Raw genomic sequence first — 24,452 nt, 5'->3', positions numbered from 1 at the left:
TTTTTTTTTAAAAGGTAAAATTACTTTTATCCTTCTATAATTTAGTTATTTTTTATTTATTTTTATTTTTAAAAATATTACAGTTTATATCCTAAAATTTATAAATAAATAATATTTCACGTCACATAAAAAAAAATCAACAAAAAAATATAATTATTTATAACACCATCATTGTATTCCCAATTAATAATTAAAAAAGTCTTATATTAAATATCATAACTTTTCATTAAATTAATATAAAAAAAACTTTAGCCATCACTTTCTTAGCCCAAATCCAGATCTCTAAAAAAAAAAAAAACCAGATTAAATTGAGTTTAAATAGTCAATTTGGGAAGGGGGTGACCAATTATTTTACACTAACGGTAGAGATCGAAACTACCACCACCGTTCCAGCCAAGGAACCAGCCACTCCACCATTGTTGCAACAACTCCTCACATGGATAGAGATCCTATCTTATATCCATGGATACACGGAGCTTCTTGGCTTTTAGGTAAGATTGTTGAAACTCTTGCATTTTGTTATTTGTAATTATTGAACTACTGCTCGTACACACCTTTCTAATGGTTTTATTTGTAGATAGATGCTGCTATAAACTCAGGAAAGTGAATGTGTGGGCATGGCGTTTTAGCCCCTTGAGCAGAAGTAAGAAAATGCAAGTCCAAGTGCAGTGTAGCTCTGGAGCAGAGAATTGTCAAGAACAGGTAGCAGTTGAATTACAAGGCACAACTAAACTTAACCCTTCATTTTTTCAAACCCACCTCTAAAACCTCCAAATTGGCCAACTTTGCCTCTTCTTCCCTGGTTCGCATTCAAAAAGAAAATTCAGAAATGCTTGATTTTGCAAGTAATTTTTGTTTTTTATCACTTGGGAGGCTTGGGACAAACAACAAAACCCTTGGAATCAGACCAAAACTTCTCTCATCTCAAAAAGTAGTTGCGTTTTGCTGAAGATTGACTTGATTCATCATCATCTTTAAAAAGAGAGGGTGAGAGAAATCGTACATGAAGATTTGGGTATGAAAATTTGAGATTTTCATTCAGTTTAGCAAGCAAGAAGATAAAGGGTGTTTGTATTATATTATATTTAAGGGTAGATTTATCTTTTCATTCAAAATTTAAAATTGAATTGACTATAAATTATAATTTTTTTAAAAATAAAAACAAAGTAAAAAATAGCTAAACTGTCAAAGGATAAGAGTAATTTTCCAGAATCTTTGAACTTCTAGTTGGGTTTATAATAACAATGAAATTTTGCATGCGATGATATGTATCATATAGTTGAAAAAACATAGTTCAAGGGCACAATTGATTAGATTAATAGTACAGATTTTAAAGCGTCACAACGCAAATAGGTCAAGGAAAAAACTTGATTAAATTGATGGTATAGACTTATCATAATACTAGAAAAATGCCATTAAACCCATTAAAAAACAATAGTGGCACTATAATTGGCTTTGCTATACAAGGGTTTTTTTTTTTTTTTTTTTTTTTTGCATTTTCTAATCATGTGTTTCTAGGCATGCAATAAATCAATTCAATTGCAGGAGATCTTCTGCATCATAAGAAGAGCCAGGATTCAACATTCATGCAAAATTAAATCACTAAATATTTGAGTTCTTCTGAACACTTACAAAATGGAAGGCCTGGTTTGATTTGAGCTGGGTCTAGGTTCAAAACCAGTCCTCAGTGAATGCCATTGAAATTTGAATGAAAGAAAAAAGTGCCTCAGCTGGCGGAACAAAAAAGCGCCGCCATGAGCCCTTTTGCTCCACCTCACATTTATATACAAAAGTCAAAACTTTCGGTAAATGTTTTGATTTGCAGCTAGAGCATTGAATTCAATCTTTCAACAATGGAGAATATCAGCAGAGCAGGCTCATGAATGGAAAGGAGCAGCCATGGGGTAGTTTCCCACGTTCGCCGATACCAATATTGATCAAATTTGACTGCTCTTACCTCAAGAGCACCATTACTGCCCTGTACGTTTCTTTACCGACTCTAAAGTTTCTATTTGTATGCTTGGAAATTAAATCTTTCTGATCTTCGGACCTTGACTTTCCTCTCCAATTTGTATCGTTTAAACATTCCATTTAAATTGATAATTTGATCAAGGTGTAGCATTCTTGATATTATGGCTCTAAATAACATAAGCTACTGGAGAATTTAGGTCAAAATTGCTCGAGAGGTACCCTGTCGTCTCCATCTGGTGGTAAAAATACCTGCACTCTATTCTAAATTATAATCTCAAACACATTTACTGTATCTCTTTCATTTTTATGATAGCAAGTAAGCTTATATATGTTCTGATTACGTGCATTTGCATAAATGCTGGAACTTATTTTTTATATATACATTTAAATTATTTAATTTAATGTTTTAATTTTAAAAATAAAAAAAATATTATTTTAATATATTTGTAAACAGAAAGCATTACAGTTTCAAAAATTTTCTATCGCCAGGTTGAGATCATTGTCTGCGACGACGACACATGAAACTGGCAGAGACAAGACAACTTTTTTTTGGTCAAGTCAATTGGTAACTCTTATAAGGATATATTTGGTATTAAAATTATTGTTGTAATTGTAGTTTTAAAAAAATTATTTTATAAAAAGTATTTTTAGTTGAGATTAGTTTGAAAAAATATATATTTGGTTAAAACTGTGGTTGAAATTGAGATTGAATAAAAAGTAGTTTAATATGTTTGGTTAAAAAAAATATTTTTCAAATTGAGGTTATAAAATAATTAAAATATATATATTAATATTAATGATTTTTAATTTAAATATTGTAGATTTAACTACTGTTATTATATCATGAAATAAATAATATTGATATCAATATTTTTTATTATTCCATTAAACTATATGCAATGTCATCACATACGAAATTTATCCAACAAATACTATATTTTTCATGATTTCTTAAGCGCGCAATAATAAAAACTGAATTTTTTGTTACGTCATCAAGTGATCTCCTTCTAATTTTTTGAATAAAACACAATTAAAATAAAAATAAAAACTGATTTTTTTTTAATTGGGTCGGACCCAGCAAGAACATAATTGGAATTGCGATCAAATTCCATAAATGCTACATCATCATATGATATCCTTCTAATTTATATAATGTTATTAAATAATATTAAATATTAATTTTTCGAGTAAAAAACAATTTTTTAAAAAAAAAATCAACAATTTCATTACTTACAAAATTCATTTGACAATAACTACAGTTTCCATGATTTATCCTGCGTGCAATAAAATTAGGTAAAATATTATCAAGAATAAAATTAAGATTACAGTACAAGTAAATTTAATTCATCTTAAACTAATTTAAAAAAAAACAAAAAAAAGATTTGTATCGTTTAAACCTTATGCTTGCTTATTATTTGTTGTTAGGAAACTTGAGATCTTACAAATGCAATTCCAAGTGATCTTCGGACCTTGACTTACCTCTCCAATTTGTATCGTTTAAACCTTCCATTTAAATTGATAATTTGACCAAATGTAGCATTCTTGATATTATGGCTCTAAATAAGCATAAGCTAGTGGAATTTAGGTCAAAATTGCTGGAGAGGTACTGTATAAGACATAATTCATGAGGAGTGTAGCTCAACTGGTCAGGTTTTGAATTTATTTCTCAGAAGTTATCAATTCGAGTGTTACAAACTTCAGGACCACTAGAGACTTACATGATTGTTAATTTCAACGTCTTAGAAGATTAGTCGAGATATATATAAGCTGGTTGGGATATTTACAGTTAAAATAAAAAAAACACAAGGCATAAAACATATTTACTGTATCTCTTTCATTGATCTGATAGTAAGTAAGCTTATGTTCTGATTAGGTGCATTTGCATCAATGCATTGTCTGGGGAACTTTTCCTATGGAACTTCGGTTGGTCATCAAGTTAAGATCATTGTCTGTGAGGACAACACATGAAAATGGCAGAGAGACAAGACAACTTCTTTTTGGTCAAGTCCATTGTTATTAAAAATGCGTTTTAACTCGAAAATCGTATGATTTTACAAGTTAAAACCCATAAAACATGTAGAAACGGAAACAAAACTCGAAAATCATTAAAATCGCATAAAACCAGTTTAAACTCGCAAAAAACGTTAAAAACATTACGTTTTCACAAGTTAACCAAAATGTCACGGTCACCGAATGGAAAATTAGAAATCCAAAAAATTTTGACTCAGGGACCCTCCCTAAGCACTAATCTATTTTCTTTTCCAATTCCCACCCGAGTCCCCGACCACCCCCCATGACTTCATCCCTATCTCACTCTCACACTCTCCTTGACTCCAGAGTCCAGACTTCATCCAATCATTCCCCTTCCTGTCTCACACTCTCCCTGTCCCTGACTCCCTTCTCCTTTTCCCTTTCCCCTTTCCCTAGCAAATTAAGAAATCACTTTCTCCCGATCTGGAGCGTTTTTGGCGAGATGAAGGTAAGAATTGATTCTCAATCCCAAGCTTTGTTTTTTTCTGTCTAATGGTGGTGATTAGAGACAAAAAAATGATCTGGGCATGCTGTGAATCTATGTTTATCTTCTGGGTATTCTACAATTAAGTGGTTTGCTTATGGTTTTTGGGTATTTTTTTCGGAGGGATAGTGGTGCACTGGTGCTGCAGTCTGCACTGCTGCTAGTAATTTATGCTCTGTTTGATCTGGGTATGAAGTGAAGTGTGAGTCTATGCTCTGTTTGATCTTGCTTGCTTTGGTGTTGTAGATTTCAGCGAAGCAAGGAAGCAACAAAGCAATGAAGCATTTCAATTTCCAGGATTGCAGGTATTCTGTAAATCCAAAAACTGCAACCTTTAGGGCAATTGTTGCACCTGTTTGGAATGCCTTTTGTATTTAATTTATTTAGGTTTTTTGTGTATTACTGGATAGGTGGTGATAATTGATAATACAATTGATAATACAATTTAACTTTTGAGCTTGAATGCCCTGGTAGCTTATAATTGATAATACAATGAAAAAAAATGCTTACTTTCACAACGTTATCAACATTGGCATCAGAAGCATGACAGGCTGCTCTCAGTCTCTTTTCCATGTTATGTATAGTGTTTGAAGTTTGAACATCTAAAGTCTGCCTCCATAAATGCATTCCCCTTGTAATCCTGCATCAGAAGCCATATTTAATCCACACGCACATGCAAAAGGAAAAAAAGTCCACTAGCTATTTTTCTCTTTGATAAATGTTTTAGCTTGTTCGGTCTCTTTGTTGTGTACTCCTGTAGCTCTGCTTTGCTTTGCTATTTTGGACTTGAATATGTGTTCGTTGGTGGAGGTTGGGACTTCGGAGGTTTTTGGCGATCATGAAGATTGATAAATTGAACATCGATGTGAGGAATAATGAGCGATTTTAATGACTATTTTAGGAATAATAAGAGAGAGGCAAAGACAATGACAATGTGTTTAGTTTCACGACACATCTATATACTGTTTGTTTTAGATGTGTTAACTTTTAGTTATTGAAATATTATGGACATGTATGAATTTTTATTTGAATTATGTATTTTAAGATGTTTGGATATTTGTATTGTTTATTTTACTTTTATTTGAATTATGTATTTTAATATGTTTGAATATTTATATTGTTTAAAAAATTTTATTTTTAATTTTATAATTTTACGATTCGAGTTTATAAATCGAGTTTAAATTATATATTTCATATCATGTTAAAAAAAACATTTTTACCAACCTTGATCACGTTTAGTGTTCTCTACCCAGTAAAACGAGAGAAGACAGCTTGTTGTCCGGTCACACCCATTTGGCATTGACCAAACAGCTCACTGTTCAGTCATATCAGTTGGGGTAGGCCCAACCAGGTGTCTAGGTAGCTATTTTGGTCTAAAAGCCCTTCCGAATAGAGATTATTGGGTCAAATGCCTTGCCAAGTAAAAGGTAAAGAAGGGGAATAAAAACAAATGACACAATTGCGCCCAAAATTGCTAAATTATATGGTTTAAGGAAAGAATAATAGACATAGAGATATAAATTAAATTAATTAAATAAAAATATATTATGTAAGGATGTATATATTAGAAATATTATTAAAAAATAAAAAAATATTTTAAAAAATAAATTTTATCTATATAAAAGATTAAAAAAAATTATAGATGAATTAGAAAAAATCTTCAAATTTAAATGCATAACTAAAAAAATAATCATCATTTAAAAGAGGTTTTCCAAGAAAAATAAAATAGAAAAGATGTTCCAATTTAAATATAAATTAAAGAAATTTAGAGAAAAATCCATAAAAAATCATTAATTAAAAAAAAAAAGCAAAGGTCAAGCGTTAATATTTGAATCGTAACATTTCACATTAATTAATATTCTTTTTTCCACACCATTTCAATCATCATTAATATTCCAGTACTAGTGGGGATGCATACCCGACTTTGATGCTAGCCAATCGGGGCAAGCTGAATAAATATTTGTAGTCAATTTATTTCTGGATACATATTGGTTGGTTGATTTTTCGGTGTTGAAACTCATATTTTTATCAAGTTTTAAGCAATTAGATTAGCAAGTTTGAATTGTTATTAAAATCTCATTTAATTTAACCAGCTCATAAGGTATGGTTTCGATTTTAAAGCAAGTTGCCGACCATAATATATATATATGTCTACATATATGGTCACATCATGCCGTTTTGAAGCCTTTTTTTAGCTTTATGTGAATCAAAACTCAGATGAGAAAAGAAAGAAAGAAAAGACATGTACTAATTAATGCGGGTTTGAAAGGGTATAGAAGACACAATGGCATATACAAGGCAGAAGTTTTATTTTTTGATGCTGAAAGCTGCGTTGAACTTCTGCTGGGGAATGTTGTTTATTAATTTTTGGATGCAAGTGTATGCATATTGAAAACGATACTGCTTATTGTCCTGAAAAAAAAAACCCTAATTGCTATTATTTTACATTATCATAATCCTTGTTGTTATTTATTTATTTATTAACATGGATTAATGTGGGTATTCGGGTTAGTTCGCACATGCCTCGACTAATCTCACGGGTTCTGAAATTAACGACCATGTAAGGATCTAGTAGTCATCATATTAGCAATCACAGGATTCGAATTTGAGATCACAAGAAAAACAAATCCCTTAATCTTAAACTCTTATTACTGAACCATCTACTAAATGATTATAATTCTTGTTGTTTTTCTTTTGTTGGGTAAGTAGCTGGGTGTAAAAACAACTATTAGGAAGTTATATAACACGTACGCACCATCAAACAATGTTAATTATCTCTTTCACTCTCGAAAAAAAAAAAGGAAAATGTAATTTTCGAACTCATCTCCGAGTTATTATAGTATGTGGTCCCATCGTTTTTTCTAAATGATCACGCAACCATGAAACTAATGGTTTCTGAGATGAATAGGGGAACTTTACATATACAAGTCTCCAGTTAATTATTTAAACACCAACTCTTAATTACAAACCATTCAGCTCAATCTCGCCATTCTGTCTGAAATGATCGTTTTAATAGAAAAAAAAATTCATTTTTTAATTCTAAGAAAAGCATTATTTTACTATATAAAACAAGTAATAAGATCGTCGAAAACATTAATGAATACGAATGGATGGCCTTCACAAGCATATTTTTTTAATGGACATCACGTAGGGAATAAACATAGGGAATAATGGAGAAATATTAAGAAAAATCCTAATTCTGCTTGTGAGAGAGAAAACTGAATTGATATATTTTTTTTTGTTCTTGAAGCATTTTCTATTTTAGTCATTAATTATTTTTTTTGAGTTTCAACTTTACATATTGTATTGATTAAGATTTGAGATTCATAATTTATTTTGATTAACTTGTTATGTAGTTCTTGCTATCTAAAAAAAAATATTTTGATATTAAATTAATGCTGGATTTGACATGATAGGATATAATTTTATTGGTTAAAAATAATTAAAACTTTGGAAACTAAATTTGACACTAAAACAAAAAAAAAGCCTCTTTTTATTATTTTCTACAACTCATTAGCCATTTTTTTTTATATAATTTTGGTCCCCTAAGTTTTTACATTTTGCATTTTTGGCACTTTAGAAATAAAATTAGATATTTTAATCTATATCCATCTTTTAAATTCTCAATTTAATTTTTAAATAACATTAATAACTCTATTTGATATTTATTTATACATATAATTCTAGATTTATTTTATTAAAATCTTCACAATTAATTTTTATATGCTAGAAAACGTGGCGTGTAAAACTAATTGTATATATTCTATTGTATAACAATAGAAAAAAGTGCAAAACTAAGTCCATATATATATATATATATATATATAGGCACACACACACACGTGTGATAGGCCAGCATGATGTAAGAAAACAAACCAACTTGATCCAACAAGTTGATTCGTTTGTTTGACCACTGAAAGATTGTTTTTTACGGTTCAAAAGATACGTGGCGGCTACGTGACTGTTTAGTTTACTCTTCTAATACATATTTGAAAACAACGCAATTAAAAAAGCATTTTGAAAAAAGCAAACTTTTAATAAAGATTTGATTGATAATAGCGACTTTAGCAGAGACATTGTGACTATTGGAAACAATTAATCTTAACCCTAATCCCAAACTAATTCTAAATAAAAATTCTAGATAGTACTGTAGCTCCAAGGGTGTATTTGAAATTATAATAGTTGTTATGGTTCAAAATGTTTTTCATTTAAAAATATATCAAAATAGTATTTTTTTTATTTTTTAAAAATAATTTTTAATATCAACAAATCAAAACGATCTAAAAATATAAAAAAATAATTTTTAACAAAATTTTTTAAAAAAATTTAAGGAAATGCGATTTACAAATCGCGTTCCCAGACAAACCATAAACCATAACTCTAAATCTAAAAATAAACTTTAAACACTAACACTAATCACTATCCTTAAAATTAAACACTAATCAATAACCCTAACAAACTCTAAATATTGTTGCTTTAGGGTTAGTTTTTAGAGTTTGTATTTGAGGTATAGGGTTAATTAGGATTTATTTATGAGGTTAATGATTAATATTAATATTTAGGGTTTGTTTTTTAGATTAGAGTTATAGTCTAGGGTTAGGTATAATTTAGGATTTGTGTTTGGAGTTAAATTAGGATTAGTTTACGCTTGATTTTTTATGTCAAATCGCTATTCCCAATCACTGAATATTTTTCAAAGACTTTTTAATTAAAATATTAGTGGTTGTCAAATTGTGTTAATTTCTTTTTCAAAAAAAATCCCGCATGCAATAATGTGGCAGTTGGCATTTGTAAACAAAGCTTTGCATGTCAACGTAATATGATAAATGTGTGTGAAAGCAAACTTCGCCGTCTTCCAAGTAATGTATTTCAGTCGTCGGTTGTGGCATTTTGGTGGCTCTGCGAAAAGCTGAAGGGCTCTCTGCTCTCTCTCTTTAATATGTTCCTCTCCCTCACTCGTCGTTGATTCTCTTGCCATTTCATCGATACGTACCTTGCAATTACAGAAGATTCAATGATCATGATCAGACATCCATTGCTTCTTCCCTTCTTAGCCCTTTCTTTTGTTTGCATCATTGGTTTGGCTGCCATAGCTCAAGCACAGAATCAAACTCAAGCTACTACAGATCCCGATGAAGGTACAGCCCTCTCTCTCTCTCGCCCCCCTTTTTAGCTGTTCTTGGTGATGATGATGTGATGTTATCAATATATATTACCATGATCTCTCAACTAATTATCTATCAAGAGAACAAAATTTCTGATGATCAACTAAGAATAATTAGATCTTATATAGAACTATTCTTTTACCAGCTTAGTTAAGAAATTTGCTTGAAGTATATTTTCATTTTACTTTTTTTTTAAATAATATTAGATCACACACAAAAGAAAATCGCATGAGCGAGAGAAGTGGTTCAACTTTTGATTTATTCATATCAATGGTACGTAGTTTTAAGGTTTGTCCCTAAAAAGCATATAACAAAAAAAGAAAGAAAGAAAGAAGGAAAGCCCTAAATATAAATCTATATATATATATATATATATATATATATATATAGATGATCCATATATTTTAATTCGGGTGTCGGTAAAAGAAATTTAAAAGAAAGAGCTCTCTCCATAAATCAAGGATATCTCTTCTATATGTTTAATTGCATGCTCTTGCCAGTTGCCAGTGCCTTACATTATTTGTTCGTTTAGCTACAAATTAAGTTGATATTAAAATAAATAATTAATGATGGCGGCTCTTATAAAGAAGGTTAGAAATGATAAATGATAAGGGTGGCTTGAGCTTCCAGCGGGGTTGATTATTACTTAAATTTATTTTATTTTTTAAAAAAGAAAATGATTGGTTAAAAGGTGTGTATATACATATATAAAATAGCATTTTCTTATTCAACCAACAGTAAAATAATAATAATAAATTTAATACACAAAAATTAGCATCAAAATACCTCCTAATTAACCAAACAATCGATCAGAATACATCAACACTCAGTTTGAAAAGGAAAAGGAGAACCTACCTAAAGCATTAATTATGAATCTTTAATTGACCATCACGGGGATGGCTCGTAATCATAATTAAGATGGGGATTAAGCCTTAATTTGTTTTTAGTTATTTAAAAATAATATAATCATAAGTTATGAATTATTACATATATTTACATATTATGTTGTAAAATATATAGTTGTGATGCTTGCGATATATATAGTAGTATACTATAATACAATAATATATTACCTTTAAACATATTAATTAATTTATAACATTAAGAATCATTTTGGACATCTACTTGTTGTGTCATGGATAATTTTGATACATAAAAAGGTCTAATAAATTGAAAACACCGCTCCGATATATAGTTTAACATAAATATTAATTTATTCTTCTAATTCTCCCCTAACTTATTTTTTCATAAAAATAAATTTTCTTATTCTAGTGGGGAAAAAGTTCATGACTGTTACTAGTAATATATAATCTTTTATTTTTTATTGTTTGTTTTTGTTTTTGGATATGCAGCTAGAACATTAAACTCAATCTTTCAACAATGGAGTATATCAGCCAACACCAATCAATGGAACACAAGTGGAGACGTGTGCAGTGGAGCAGCCACTGGTGCATCTCCTACCATTGACGACACTGATTTCAACCCCTTTATCAAATGTGACTGCACTTTCCTTAATGGCACCACTTGCCGTATTACTGCCCTGTATGTTCTCTCTTTACCAACTTTAAAGTTTCCATTTATGCCTGGTAAAGTTACTTTTCTCTCAGGAGTCATCAACATTTCACGTTTTTTTAGTGGTTTCTGCGTTGTTCTTTGAGAAAAAGAAAAGGAGTTAGTAAACATAAACATTGGAGATTGGAGACCCATTTGTTGGAACCATTGTTGAAATTTCCTGTGAGCCAAGCTTGGAAGTTAGGTAGTAGTCAGTACATGGACGAGAAAATCTCACTTGTTCTCGTATATATTTGCCTTGTATTTGAAACATGATATATATATAACTTTTGTTTTGTAATGTACTCTCACCTTTCCTATCTGACAACCTTGCCCGGACCAATTCACCACGTCCAATCCCATTTGCTCATGCATCTAAGGTTTCAGGCACGAGGGCAGGTTACATTTCTTATTAGTCTTGAGGGGTCGATTGGTTATTTGGGGTGCTATACAAAGCCTTTGTGTTCTTGTGATTTTCTGGGATAAAAGTTGAATCTTTCTTCACGCTTGCTTATTCTTTATATTATTGAAATGCAGGAAAGTTTATGCAGTAGATGTTGTAGGATTAATTCCAGATGAGCTTTGGAGCTTGAAATACCTCACCAATTTGTATGGTTTCCAGTCCTCATGTACATTTGCTTCAGTCTTACACTACTGTTTATAGCACATCGTACATATGACCAGTCTGTCAGTGTGTTTTAAACTTACGAGTGTGCTTGTTCTGATTTCTTGCAGGAATTTGGGTCAAAATTATTTGACAGGTAACCTGTCACCATCCATCGGTAATCTAACTCGGATGCAATACCTGTAAGCTGTTCTTATTTTTAATTATGAATTAATAGGATATCGCATATTTTGTATTCTTCTTCTTCTGATTACAAGTTTATATTTCGATTAGGACCATTGGCATTAATGCATTGTCCGGGGAGCTTCCTAAGGAACTTGGACTGCTTACTGATTTAAGAGTATTGTAAGTTCATTTAATTGGCAACCTCCTGATTTTTATTTCATGAATTAGTGCAGCTTCTTCTTCTTCTTCTTCTGTTTTTTTTTTTTTTATGTATTAACTTGTAACTTCCATATTGTTGATTTGCTTCTTAATGTTGATAGTGGTTTTGGATCAAACAACTTCAATGGTTCTCTGCCATCTGAGCTTGGGAATTTAGTAAAACTGGAACAAATGTAAGTTGTGGTATTGCTGAGCTTCTGTTCAATTTAAATGTAAATTACTATGCTTGTTGATAGGGAGTGACTGTCCTGGGATCTCGTACAGAAAATGTGAAGTAGAGTGGCATAGGAAAGAAAGCAAATCCATGAACAGAGATTATTTGCCCTTCATCCTGTGGCTGAAATAGTATAATCAATATACGAGCATTCTTATGTCTCTGGAACTAATTATTCTGCACATCTATATTTTTGTTCTGCCAACTTCTATTCTTTCATGATGATCTGGTAACCATTTACATGGATAATTAGACTGAAAAGAATGGTTAAAAAATTAATGAAATTTGTTTGCCTTGACAGTTATTTTGATAGTTCTGGAGTTAGTGGTGAGATTCCTACAACCTTTGCTAATTTGCAGAACTTGGCTACAGTGTAAGAATATTTTGACTGTTCTTCCACTTAATTAAAATGTCCTGAAATGTTGTTTCGAAGTAAAAAAAAAATAAAATTGAATCATTATTTTTCTGAGTAATCGTTGCTGTTCATCTCAGGTGGGCTTCAGACAATGAACTCACAGGAAGGATACCTGACTTCATAGGAAATTGGTCAAAGCTTACTTCCCTGTAAGAAGATTTATAACATGTTTTATATTTATTTTCTTCAATTGCACTTGAGACAACAATGGTTTGAGCTCCCTTTTCCACGTAAAACTTCTGTTTTAGGTAGAAGAATTGTGACAAGTAAAACAAATTGTTTGTTTGTACTTCTTTACATGTTAAATCTGCACAGTTTATATCATCTAGTCATGAATGTTACTGCAGAAGATTTGAAGGTAATGCTTTTGAAGGTCCAATACCATCAGTCTTCTCCAACCTCACTACTTTGACAGACTTGTGAGTTTCTGCATCTGTTTCTTTGCTATCCTTTTTTATATGTTACTGGTCAACGGTGCTAACAATCTCATTTACACCATGGTTGCAGAAGGATAAGCGATTTATCTGATGGAGGCTCCTCACTGGAATTTATTAAAAACATGAAGTCTCTAAGCATTTTGTGAGACAACAGTGTATCATTCGCTTTTTTCTCCCTGTTCTTGAAAGCTTTTGAAATGTAATGTCAATTACTTGGGCACATGTCATCCAGGATGCTCAGGAATGACAACGTCTCTGCTTCAATTCCATCCTACATCGGAGAATTCCAGAGTTTGACACAGCTGTAAGTTATTTCTATTAACATGTGTCTTTAGATGTATCATACATGTTAAGGAGGAAATTATGTTTGGCTGGAGTGAGCTGGTTCAGTTACACGAAAGTGTAACTTGTCTCTTCAAGCAATGAGGCTGGTTCATAATTCTATGAGGCATGATCACTTCAAAGTGGCCACAAAGCACAGTCTTTTCCCCTCTTCATGGAGTAATGAATCTGGGTTAAATTATGCAACTGGAAGTTGCACGAGGAAGAGCTAATTATTTCCTTTCTATGTTTGACCATTGCTTTCACCGTGTTGGATGGCTAAATTTATCTTTCTGATGTATGATGTATGATGATGACAATTTTTTTTCTTCTTTAAGGGATTTGAGCTTCAACAATATCGAGGGACAGATTCCAGACTCGCTTTTCAATTTGAGCTCGCTCACTTACTTGTAAGATACCATCGTTGCTTAATCGCATCATATCTCAAAACATGTACGATACATATTGAAGCATGCCTTGTTCCCACTGTGCTTAGGTTTCTTGGAAACAATAAATTAAATGGCACCCTTCCGGCAACAAAAAGTTCAAGACTTCTCAATGTGTAAGTACATTTGGAATATTGATTTTCAACATTATGTGACGAACACTATCTTTTGGCTGGAATACAAGTTCATTTATTCTGTCTTAAGCTCAGATGGTTAATGCTGATCATTTCATTCTTCCAGAGATGTGTCATACAATAATTTAGCAGGGGGATTTCCATCCTGGGTCAACGAAACAAATTTAGAGATGTAAGTTTTACATTCGGCAATCTTATTTGCACATCAAATAGTATGTGCAAACAGCTTGTGAAAAATATTTCTTAAGAATAAAACTACCATTCTGTAATTTGTGCTCAAATCCTGTGTGCACTTACTGCTGAATGAAGCTCATGTTAAGACATTACTTGTGTCTGTGCAGTAATTTAGTTGCCAACAACTTCACAGTAGTTGCTTCAAACCTCAGGTGAATCTTTTCTTCTAAATCCCTCTTTAATTCGAGCATTCCATTGAAATATTTCCAAATAGATCATCTAATTACCTTCCTCATTTAATTTTCAGCGGTTTGCCGTCAGGGCTGAATTGTCTTCAGCGCAACTTTCCTTGCAATCGAGGCTCTCCAATCTGTATGTACAACTGAAATGCTTTATTTTTGTTTCCACTCGTGCTTTGTTGAGTGGAATGCTTTGTATCAGGATTGTAGGTTTGAAAACAATCCTGTCATCTAATGTGCAAGAATCATATCACAATTTCGAGAGCTATTATCATCTTTTTTCTGATTAATACTAATTTTTTTTTTTTTTTTGTAATGGTGTAGATTCACAATTTGGTATCAAGTGTGGTGGTCCAGAAATCACATCTTCAAACAGGGTTCTATTTGAGAGAGATAACACGAGTCTTGCTGCAGCATCATACTATGTGAGTGACACAAGCACTTTTGGTGTTAGTAATACTGGATATTTTTCCGGAAGCAACAACCCTCAGTACACAACATCTTCATCGTCACAATTTACAAATACTCTGGACTCTGAGTTGTTCCAGACATCTCGACTCTCTGCTTCATCACTAAGGTACTATGGGTTGGGGCTTGAGAATGGTAACTACACCATTATCATTCAGTTTACAGAATCAGTTATTTTTCAAGGAAGCACATGGAAGAGTCTTGGAAGGCGTGTTTTCGATGTTTATATCCAGGTCTGTATTGCGGCATTAAATGTGTATTACTGTGATAATAAGCACAATAAATAATTACATGTTTAAGTGGTAAAAGTCTTAAAATGGATGTGATTCATCGAGTACTTATGCAGCATGAATATTGAAACTGACTGCTAAGATTTTTGTGTAATCCTGAATCACCAATTGATCAAGATAAGTAAACCTTTCACGAAGAAATTAAGTTGTTCCTAACTTTTTCATAATTCAACTGTAAACCTTGTTGCAGTTGCCATCATGGAAACTACAGTCTAATCTTGCAATGAAGTAGCCCTTCCACTTAATTCTTGGCATCATCACATGAAATCAAATCTCTTAGTTTGCTTGCCAAAAAAATGGTTGCTTTTGTTATTTCAATTTTATCTAAGTTCTTTCCTTGGTATTCCAGGGAAGTCGTGTTTTGAAGGATTTTGACATACAAAAGGCAGCAGGCGGAATCATGAATCAAGCTGTACAGAGGGAATTTAAGGTTCAGGTAACAGAAAATTACCTTGATATCCATTTCTTTTGGGCTGGAAAGGGGACTTGTTGCATTCCTGCTCAAGGTACATATGGACCTTCTGTTTCAGCGATCAATGCTATCCCAGGTAACGCACTTAGTAAATTCTAATGTTACCCGAGTTATTGAGCTCTGACTACTGAGGTTCTGTACAGATTTCACACCCACTGTTAGTAACAAGCTACCAAGTGATGAGAAGAAGAAGAATAGGACTGGTTTGATTGCGGGGATTGTTGTTGGTGTTGGAATAGTAGGCTTTCTACTTGTTTTTGCTGTTTTCTTTGTTCGAAGAAGAAAAAGGCAAAGCAACAATGATTTTGAAGGTAAGCTGGAAAAGGAAAACCGTGCTTCATTTCTGTTCATGCTATCAGACCTTTTAACTGTTTGTAGAATCCATATATAAAAATGCTGCTATCGCCTATCAGTATGATTATAGTCTTTAACAGTTCGTAGCATTTGACCCACATACTGTGTTGATTACATTGATAATTTTATGTATATTTTGGGGCCGTTGCTGTTCCCATCTTAAACTAGACAATCTCTGGATAAAAAGTATTAGATAATTTCAGAAGTATAATGGAACACTGAGGCATAAACTAAAATTTTCTCATGTCAGAGGCTCTTAGATGTAAGAACATAGCACTGCATTCCATCTAACGTCATTTAATCAAAAGATTAGTTCTCATTTGCAATTTCATCTTGTAAAGATTCTTCTCCCCTCTCTCTATCCTTTTAAAAATGTACATGATAGATAAGTGAATAAGTGAGCAGACAAACAGTTTCCTGAATAAGTATGCGTTTAAAATTGCAGAGTTCCTAGGGATCGATGCTAGACCGTACACTTTCAGTTATGGTGAACTGAAGACTGCTACAGAAGATTTTAGTTCTGCTAATAAGCTTGGAGAGGGAGGGTTTGGACCAGTTTTCAAGGTAAGTAATTATATTAATCAATGATAGAAAGTAGCTGAGCCCATCTTATGTGCTTAATTCTTCCATCTATTTCATAAATTCAGTTGAGCAGTCTAAATGTTGGAAGTGTTATACAAAGGTGCAAGTCATGCTAGCCCAACTTTCATATTGCTCGCAGTTCCAGGAAATTTGGATCGTTAAAATCAATACATAATATTTCATTACACTAATTGATTTTTTACCAATAGGGAAAACTTAATGATGGGAGAGTGATTGCTGTTAAGCAACTGTCCATGGCATCTCACCAAGGAAAGACTCAGTTTATAGCAGAGATTGCTACTATATCTGCTGTGCAACACCGTAATCTCGTGAAATTGTATGGATGCTGCATCGAGGGAGCAAATCGACTCCTTGTATACGAGTATCTCGAGAACAAGAGTCTTGATCAAGCAGTATTTGGTACGCTAATTTGCTACACACACACACACACTAGTATAGAACATGCAGCAGAAACATAATTATGCATGCTCACAAAATGCAGGAGAGCAAAGTTTGAATCTTGACTGGCCAACACGCTATGATATATGCTTGGGAGTAGCAAGAGGTCTAGCTTATCTTCATGAGGAGTCAAGGATTCGAATTGTACACAGAGATGTGAAGGCCAGTAACATTCTGCTTGATTTTAATCTCATTCCAAAAATTTCAGATTTTGGTTTAGCCAAACTTTACGATGATAAGAAGACCCATATAAGCACCCGTGTTGCAGGAACAATGTAAGATTTTGAAGTGCAAACCATTAAATTTCTTTTTATTCAAGGAACCATCCTTTTACTCGATTCATGTCTAGAATCATTGACTGTGCAATCAGAGCATTCGTTACTGACTCTGTCACTACTAATATAGTGGATATCTTGCACCTGAGTATGCAATGCGTGGACACCTGACAGAGAAGGCCGATGTATTCGCCTTTGGAGTTGTGGCTCTGGAAATCATAAGTGGAAGACCAAATTCAGACACAAGCTTGGAAACGGAAAAGATTTATCTTCTCGAATGGGTATGCTATATACGATACTCACACCTCACTCACTGCAAGAGTTTTGCCCACATTTGACTCTGGCCAGTTTATGATTAATACATCATGTTTCTATCAAATCCTTTACTTTCTAAAGTCATTCATCAATATGCGTGGTTGCTTTCTTTTCAGGCCTGGCACCTCCATGAAAACAACCGTCAAGTTGAGCTAGTAGACTCTAGACTATCTGAATTTAACGAGGAAGAAGTGAACCGTCTGATAGGAGTTGCTCTTTTATGTACTCAAACTGCACCTACGCTACGGCCATCAATGTCACGGGTCATTGCTATGCTATCTGGTGATATTGAAGTGAACAGTGTAACTTCGAAACCGGGATACTTGACTGACTGGAAATTTGATGATACAAGCACCTTTACGAGTGATGATGCAACGAGAGCATCAGATACTAGCCACTACGATTCATCCACAAGGACAAGCCTCGTGAACAACCAAAAGGATTTGTCACCAAGCGCCACCGATCCCATACTCCGTGACGTTATCGGACAGGGAAGATAATGATTTCCTTTGACCAGTGCTGCTGCTTTTTTCATTGAAGTCTTTTGTTCATATACGTGTTTTTTTTTTTTACGAATTTGTACAATCATATGTACATAACTACAAGACACTCTATGATCGGTGTTTAAAATGAGTTTTCCTTTTTGTATTTACTGGTTTCGTTTCTCTTCATGGATGTAAGATAGGTTGGAGTTCTAAATCTTGTTATAGGTGTTTCTTGAAGCAACTGTAACATTATTATTGATAAATTAAGAGGATGTTGGAATCCCATTGTTCGCTGTATGTATTTTTCAGCTTCTCCAGATCCATTAACTTCTTAAAGGATTGGATTGATTCTGACTTCTTCTTTATCAGATATAGTGTTTAGGAGATTTGGTGCAAGATTTTGATGTCATTAGCATCGTTATGAACTCTGGTACTTATTTGAAGTTGAATGCAATCATGGAAAACGAAAGAAAGGTATTTTTGTGCTGGAATGTTAGATGGGCAAGGCAGTTCAAATTCCTGAAATTTGGTAAGATGTTTAACTGCTTGTTTTTACATGTCAATCCATTGCACGTACTATGAAACTGGGCCCTGTTTCTTGCCCTGTTTCTGTTCCTGCTGTGTAAAGGAAAAACATTATCCCCCATCGAATGTAAAACAAATTTTGTGATTTCAGAGAGGAGGAAACAAAATCTACTGCCTGAAATTGCATATGAAACATTGAATTACATGTGTAAGCTAATGACTTGTCCTCCTGAATTGCTTAACATAGTATGTCAATTGTTACAGTTTATTACGAAGCTTACATTTCTTGGCCCTAAAGCAATCCTTCCCTTTATTAATTTTAAACATAGCTGCTCTCAAATTTACTTAGGTAATGCATTTAGTAGTACCTTGAGGGGAGTCCAATACGGTGACCTGGGTGAGAGCAATGACTTACAAGAATGATCTTGTATGATTTCTGGAAATTCTTCTCTTTCTCTAGTGGCTTTTCTTTGTCTGGAAGCTTTACAGATTGATCTTGTATCAACTGTTATCAAAGCTATAGTTCTTTAAAACCAAAGTATTCCACCAGATACTCGTTATCAAGATATGAAAAGTTGAAGATAAGGTTAATGAACCCATTGCAGTTGTCAACGGGGATCTTGTATCAACTGGTATCAAAGCTATAGTTCTTTAAAACCAAAGTATTCCACCAGATACTCGTTATCAAGATATGAAAAGTTGAAGATAAGGTTAATGAATCCATTGCAGTTGTCAACGGGGATCTTTTTCAGGGTTTATTTTTTTGTACAACCCTTCACTATATTTTTCAGGGTTTTTATCTTAGATTAATTTGACCATTTTCTTGTGCGTGTTTATTGACTCAAAAACTCAAAGTTATTAGATCCAATCAGGTTCATAACCAGTATGGCAGTGTAACTAGAGATCCTTGATAACAGGATTGTGAAACGGCTTACTTTATTAAATGAATTACTCAGGTATATATACAGCAAAAAAAAATGCTAACAAAATGGCTAACAGATTGCCTATACATTTTGGTTGCCTATATGCGCGGGAGTGTAACAGATTTGTGAAGTGTTTGTTATACAGTGATGCACTACTGTTTTACAGTGTGTATTATGGTGTGTCTGTTATCCCTCTACAAGAAGGAGCTCGGCATGAGAGGTCGATCTTATCATGAAGAAACATAAAACGAACTCTAGAGAGCGGTTTAGTGAGGAGATCAGCTAGTTGATTAGTGAAGGAGATGTGAGCAACACGGAGAGTGCCTTTTTGTACTTGATCACGTATGAAGTGGAAGTCGATAGCAACATGCTTCATTCTGGAGTGGAAAACAGGATTTGAACATAACTGAGCAGCCCCAACATTGTCACAGTAAATGACTGGACAGGTTGGTAGTGGGAGGCCAAGATCATGTAGCAATGAGGATATCCAATTGAGTTCAGGAGCGGTATTGGCAACTGAGCTATATTCTGCCTCAGTTGAAGAGCGTGCAATGGTTTTCTGCTTTTTGGAGCTCTAGGAGATAAGATTGCGACCAAGATAAACAATATAGGCATTTGTGGAAGAGAAGTGGTCTGGATCACCTGCCTAGTCAGCATCAGAATAGGCATGTAGGGAAGGAGGAGAAGCACTATATAGCTGAAGACCATGATCAGGGGTACCACACAGATAACATAGCAAGCATTTGACATGTGTTCAGTGGTTGGCTTGTGCATGAATTGGGAGAGTTTATTGACCGCATAGGCGATATCAAGTCGTGTGAGGAGTAGATATTGTAGACTGCCCACAATTGAATGAAATTCTGTGGGGTCAAATAATGCATCTCCTGAGTATAGGGAAAGTGTGGTACTTGATGGTAGAGGAGTGGAAACAGGTTTAGCATCAGTCATGTGAGTGCGAGTGAGAAGATCAAGTAGATACCGACGTTGAGATAGTAGAAATCCATACCGGTTTGGAAGAATTTCTATCCCAAGAAAATACGACAAAGTTCTAAGATCCTTAAGAGAGAACCGATGAGCCAGCAGATTAATGAACTGATTGACCATATGTGCATCATCCCTAGTAATAATGAGATCGTCAACATAGACTAGTAAATAGACAAGATGGTTACCAGTTGTGAGGACAAATAATGAAGTGTTAGAATGGGAGTTTTTAAACCTTGACTGAAGAAGAAACGAGCGGAGTTCATGATACCAGGTGCGAAGAGCCTACTTTAAACCGTAGATAGCTTTCTAAAGCTTACACACATGAGATGGGAAGTCTGTATCAATGAATCCAGGTTGCTGACTCATATATACATGTTCATTAAGATTACCTTGTAAGAATGCATTGTTAACATCAAGCTGCCGTAATGTCCAGCCATAATTGACTGCAATGCTAAGAACAAGTCGGATGGTGGTAGGTTTGATGACTGGACTGAAGGTGTCATAATAGTCAACACTTGGAAGTTGATAGAATCCTTCGGCAACCAAACGAGCCTTGTGCCTGTCAACAGAACCATCAGAATTTTATTTGGTGTGAAAGATCCATTTGCAGCCCACAACATTTTGACAGGAGGTGGAAGGTGAGCTTCCAAGTGACATTGTAAATGAGAGCATTAAATTCTTCTAACATGGCTTGGTGCCATTTGGGATTTTTAAGTACTTGGGCAGATGTGGTGGGTTCAAGATCAGAATTCGTGGATAACATGGTTGAAAGATTGAGTTTGTTGATAGGTTTATGAATATTATTTTTCACCCTTATTTGCATGTGATGAGTTGGGAGGCAAGTTGTTGGCAGGTTCTCTATATACATATTTGATGTGTGTGGGTGGGAGTAATGGGTGTAAGGAGGGGAACATGTTGAGAAGTAGGTGGTGTAACGTGTGGTACTGCTGGAGCTTCACAATGAAGCTGCTGTTGAGAACAAACTACAGAAGGTGGTGTGACTATAGATAGGACAGTGCAGAGTGTGATAGGTGGTGGTAGCCATATAGATATTGTGGTCGATTCAGGTAGTGCAGCTTATGGAAGAGTTGATGTAAAAGGAAAAATTGATTCAATAAAATGAACATGTCTTGACACAAAAAGTTTGGACATGGAAGGATCATAACAGAGATAAGCACTTTGAGTGAGAGAGTACCTGAAGAAGACACATGGTTTAGAACGAGGTTCTAGTTTATGCTAAGTGTTGGGACGAAGCCAAGGATAGCAAAGACAACCAAACACTTTAAGTTTGGAGTAATTAGGAAGGAAGCAAAGATTTGTTCATAAGGAGATGATAGATTTATGTGTTGGAGTGGGCATCCTATTGATCAAGTATACAGCTATAGCAAAAGCATGAGTCCAATGACATAAAGGAATGAAAGCATAAGAGAGAAGAGTGAGACCTGTCTTAACGATGTGGAGGTGTCTCCGTTCAAAAAAACCATTTTGTTTAGGTGTGTGAGGTGGAGTGGTGCAATGGGAGATGCCATGAAAAGCAAGAAGGTTAGTAAGTGCCATATATTCTCTACCATTATCAGAGTACAGGGTATGAATATTTTGATTGAAGTGTTTCTCAGTAATGCTTTGAACCGAATGAAGATGTCCTTTACGTGTGATTTTTGTTTTAGAGGATAGAGTCATATATACTTAGTGAAGTGATCAACAAAGATGACATAATACTTAAAAATATCATAAGATATAATTGGTGAAGTCCATACATCGGAGAAAATAATCTGAAGTGGTCGAGTGGAAGTAATGGTGGAAGTGGAAAATGAAAGTTTATGACTCTTATTGCAATGGCAAGCATCACAAGACATCTTGGAGTAACTAGAAGAAGATAAATCAAGGCCATGTTTATAAATGACATGTTGTAAAATAGGGAGAGCAGGATGTCCTAACCTGTAATGCTAGGCAGATGAGGAAGTTTTGACGCTGGAAAAGGCAATCAGAGGGGGAGAAGTTGGCTACTCATAAACATCATCCTTAGCTTTACCCGTCAAAAGGATTGCTCCTATGTAAAGATCCTTGACAAGAAAAATGTATGGTAAGAATTCAATAGAAGCATTATTTGAGATGCAAAATTTGGAAATGGAAATCAAATTTTTTATAATGCTGGTTATACAGAGAACATTTGTTAAGGAAAAATGAGCATTGGAGGTGGGAAGAAAAGTAGAACCAGTGTATGTAATGGGAAGGCCTGTGCCATCTCCAATCATAATATTTTCAAATCCCTGATATAGGGCATAAAGGGAGAGGTTGTTGAGATCAGAGGTAACATGATGAGAAGCACCGCTATCTAACAGCCATGGTGGAGTGTTGGTAGAGGTGGTAGTAAGGTGTGCTGTTGGGTGCCATGGGGAGTTGTACACTGGGGAACTGGTGCTATGAGATGTGGTAATCGATATTAATTTAAAAGAGGGACAGTACTTAGTTGTATGGCCTTGTATGCGGTAGATTTGGCAAAAACCAAAATAAGGTTTGGAAGGATTGCGAGTGATTAGTACTTAAAAGTGCATTTTTATCAAGGTTTTATATCATTATTTTGCACTTGAAGTATCAATAACTCCTTAACTAAAGCATGTTTTATAATAACATATATAATAATATAAGATACCTTTAATTTATGGTAAATGTTCATCTTAAATGCAGGCCTATCACATAAATGAAAGAATTGATTGATGAGTTGAAGTACTGAAATTGAAAGGACAAAAAGATGGCCAAAGAGATGCTGGTGCAGTCTAAATTGAAACACAGTTCGGTAATTGGGTCATATCTGGAGCTGTAGATCTTGGATTTAGGTCCATTTTATATGGATGGAAAGATAACACATAGGCCTACAACTTTCATGTGGAGCCCAAGATTTAAAAAGGTTGTTTTCAAGTCCAAATTGTAGCAACAACAAAGAAGTCTGAATCTGTCCTGCAGCCCAGACACTGTTCAGTGTTCAGCCCATATCTCAAGTTCTAGAAGTCCAAATGATCTCAACTTTTTACCCTGGAAATATGAGACAATTTCCTAGAACTTTCATGATTCAAGTTTGTTCAAATTATGACGTCATCAATGACGTTTTTGGCAGACAAGAAGATAAGAATTGTCACCAAGTCAAGATGTGGCCACCCACTCATCAATTAGTCAACAAATCAATAGTTCTGAATTTTGGCCTATAAAAGGAAGCATTTGCCATGTATTTAGGCATCTTGGTTTTCAGATCAAGATCATGCTCTTGCTTTCTCTCTTTATATTTTGTAATGCTTAAGTTTTGCTTATATTAATCTCTTGCTTATGCTTTTCATTTCCTTTCCTTGTTTATTTATGTTTCTTTCTTTCATCATGTTTAACTAAGTTTATTATGTCAAGGTGAAAAGGGTACACTAATGGTGTAAGAATAAGTATAATATAAACTTAACATGGACCTTAATGTTGGATACTAACATGCTTTATATTTGCTATCTTGTTCACTTATAATACTTTGCTTGTTAAATGGTTAATCTAGATTTATGTTGTATAACATTTGGTACAACAAATACTTGGCACTTTCATAGCCCATATTGTATGGTATAACCGACACTTGAGCTATGAAAGGAACTTGATTTGTTGTTAACATAAGTTATAATCATGAATGCCTGACAACATTTACAAGTATTAGCATTATTCGAATAAGATAACTAATGTAATCATGTTAACAATTTA

General features: G+C 33.8%; 1 protein-coding gene across 1 annotated transcript; it reads left to right on the top strand.

Moving 5' to 3' along the window:
- The first annotated feature begins 9,319 nt into the window (after positions 1 to 9,319).
- On the top strand, positions 9,320 to 18,588 carry LOC133672596 (probable LRR receptor-like serine/threonine-protein kinase At1g56130). Its single transcript, XM_062093048.1, has 24 exons — positions 9,320 to 9,624; positions 11,004 to 11,193; positions 11,740 to 11,811; positions 11,938 to 12,009; positions 12,101 to 12,172; positions 12,313 to 12,384; positions 12,727 to 12,798; positions 12,918 to 12,989; positions 13,188 to 13,259; positions 13,348 to 13,419; positions 13,510 to 13,581; positions 13,937 to 14,008; positions 14,095 to 14,160; positions 14,285 to 14,350; positions 14,520 to 14,564; positions 14,660 to 14,724; positions 14,916 to 15,292; positions 15,699 to 15,897; positions 15,965 to 16,132; positions 16,621 to 16,739; positions 16,967 to 17,177; positions 17,260 to 17,491; positions 17,622 to 17,772; positions 17,923 to 18,588. Exons 1-24 carry the CDS (start codon positions 9,501 to 9,503, stop codon positions 18,304 to 18,306), a joined length of 3,117 nt encoding a protein of 1,038 aa, XP_061949032.1. The 5' UTR covers positions 9,320 to 9,500; the 3' UTR covers positions 18,307 to 18,588.
- Positions 18,589 to 24,452: the final 5,864 nt, after the last annotated feature.

The sequence above is a fragment of the Populus nigra genome, chromosome 14 (genome assembly GCF_951802175.1).
Source record: "Populus nigra chromosome 14, ddPopNigr1.1, whole genome shotgun sequence".
NCBI lineage: Eukaryota > Viridiplantae > Streptophyta > Magnoliopsida > Malpighiales > Salicaceae > Populus > Populus nigra.
The sequence above is the reverse complement of the archived record's forward strand: the minus strand, read 5'-3'. Positions and strand labels throughout refer to the sequence as shown.

Coding starts and splice junctions, on each gene's coding strand:
- LOC133672596 (XM_062093048.1), top strand. CDS start 9,501: ATGATCATGATCAGACATCCATTGCTTCTTCCCTTCTTAGCCCTTTCT. Junction 12,990..13,187: donor TGGTCAAAGCTTACTTCCCT/GTAAGAAGATTT, acceptor ATGTTACTGCAG/AAGATTTGAAGGTAATGCTT. Junction 15,898..15,964: donor AGCGATCAATGCTATCCCAG/GTAACGCACTTA, acceptor GGTTCTGTACAG/ATTTCACACCCACTGTTAGT.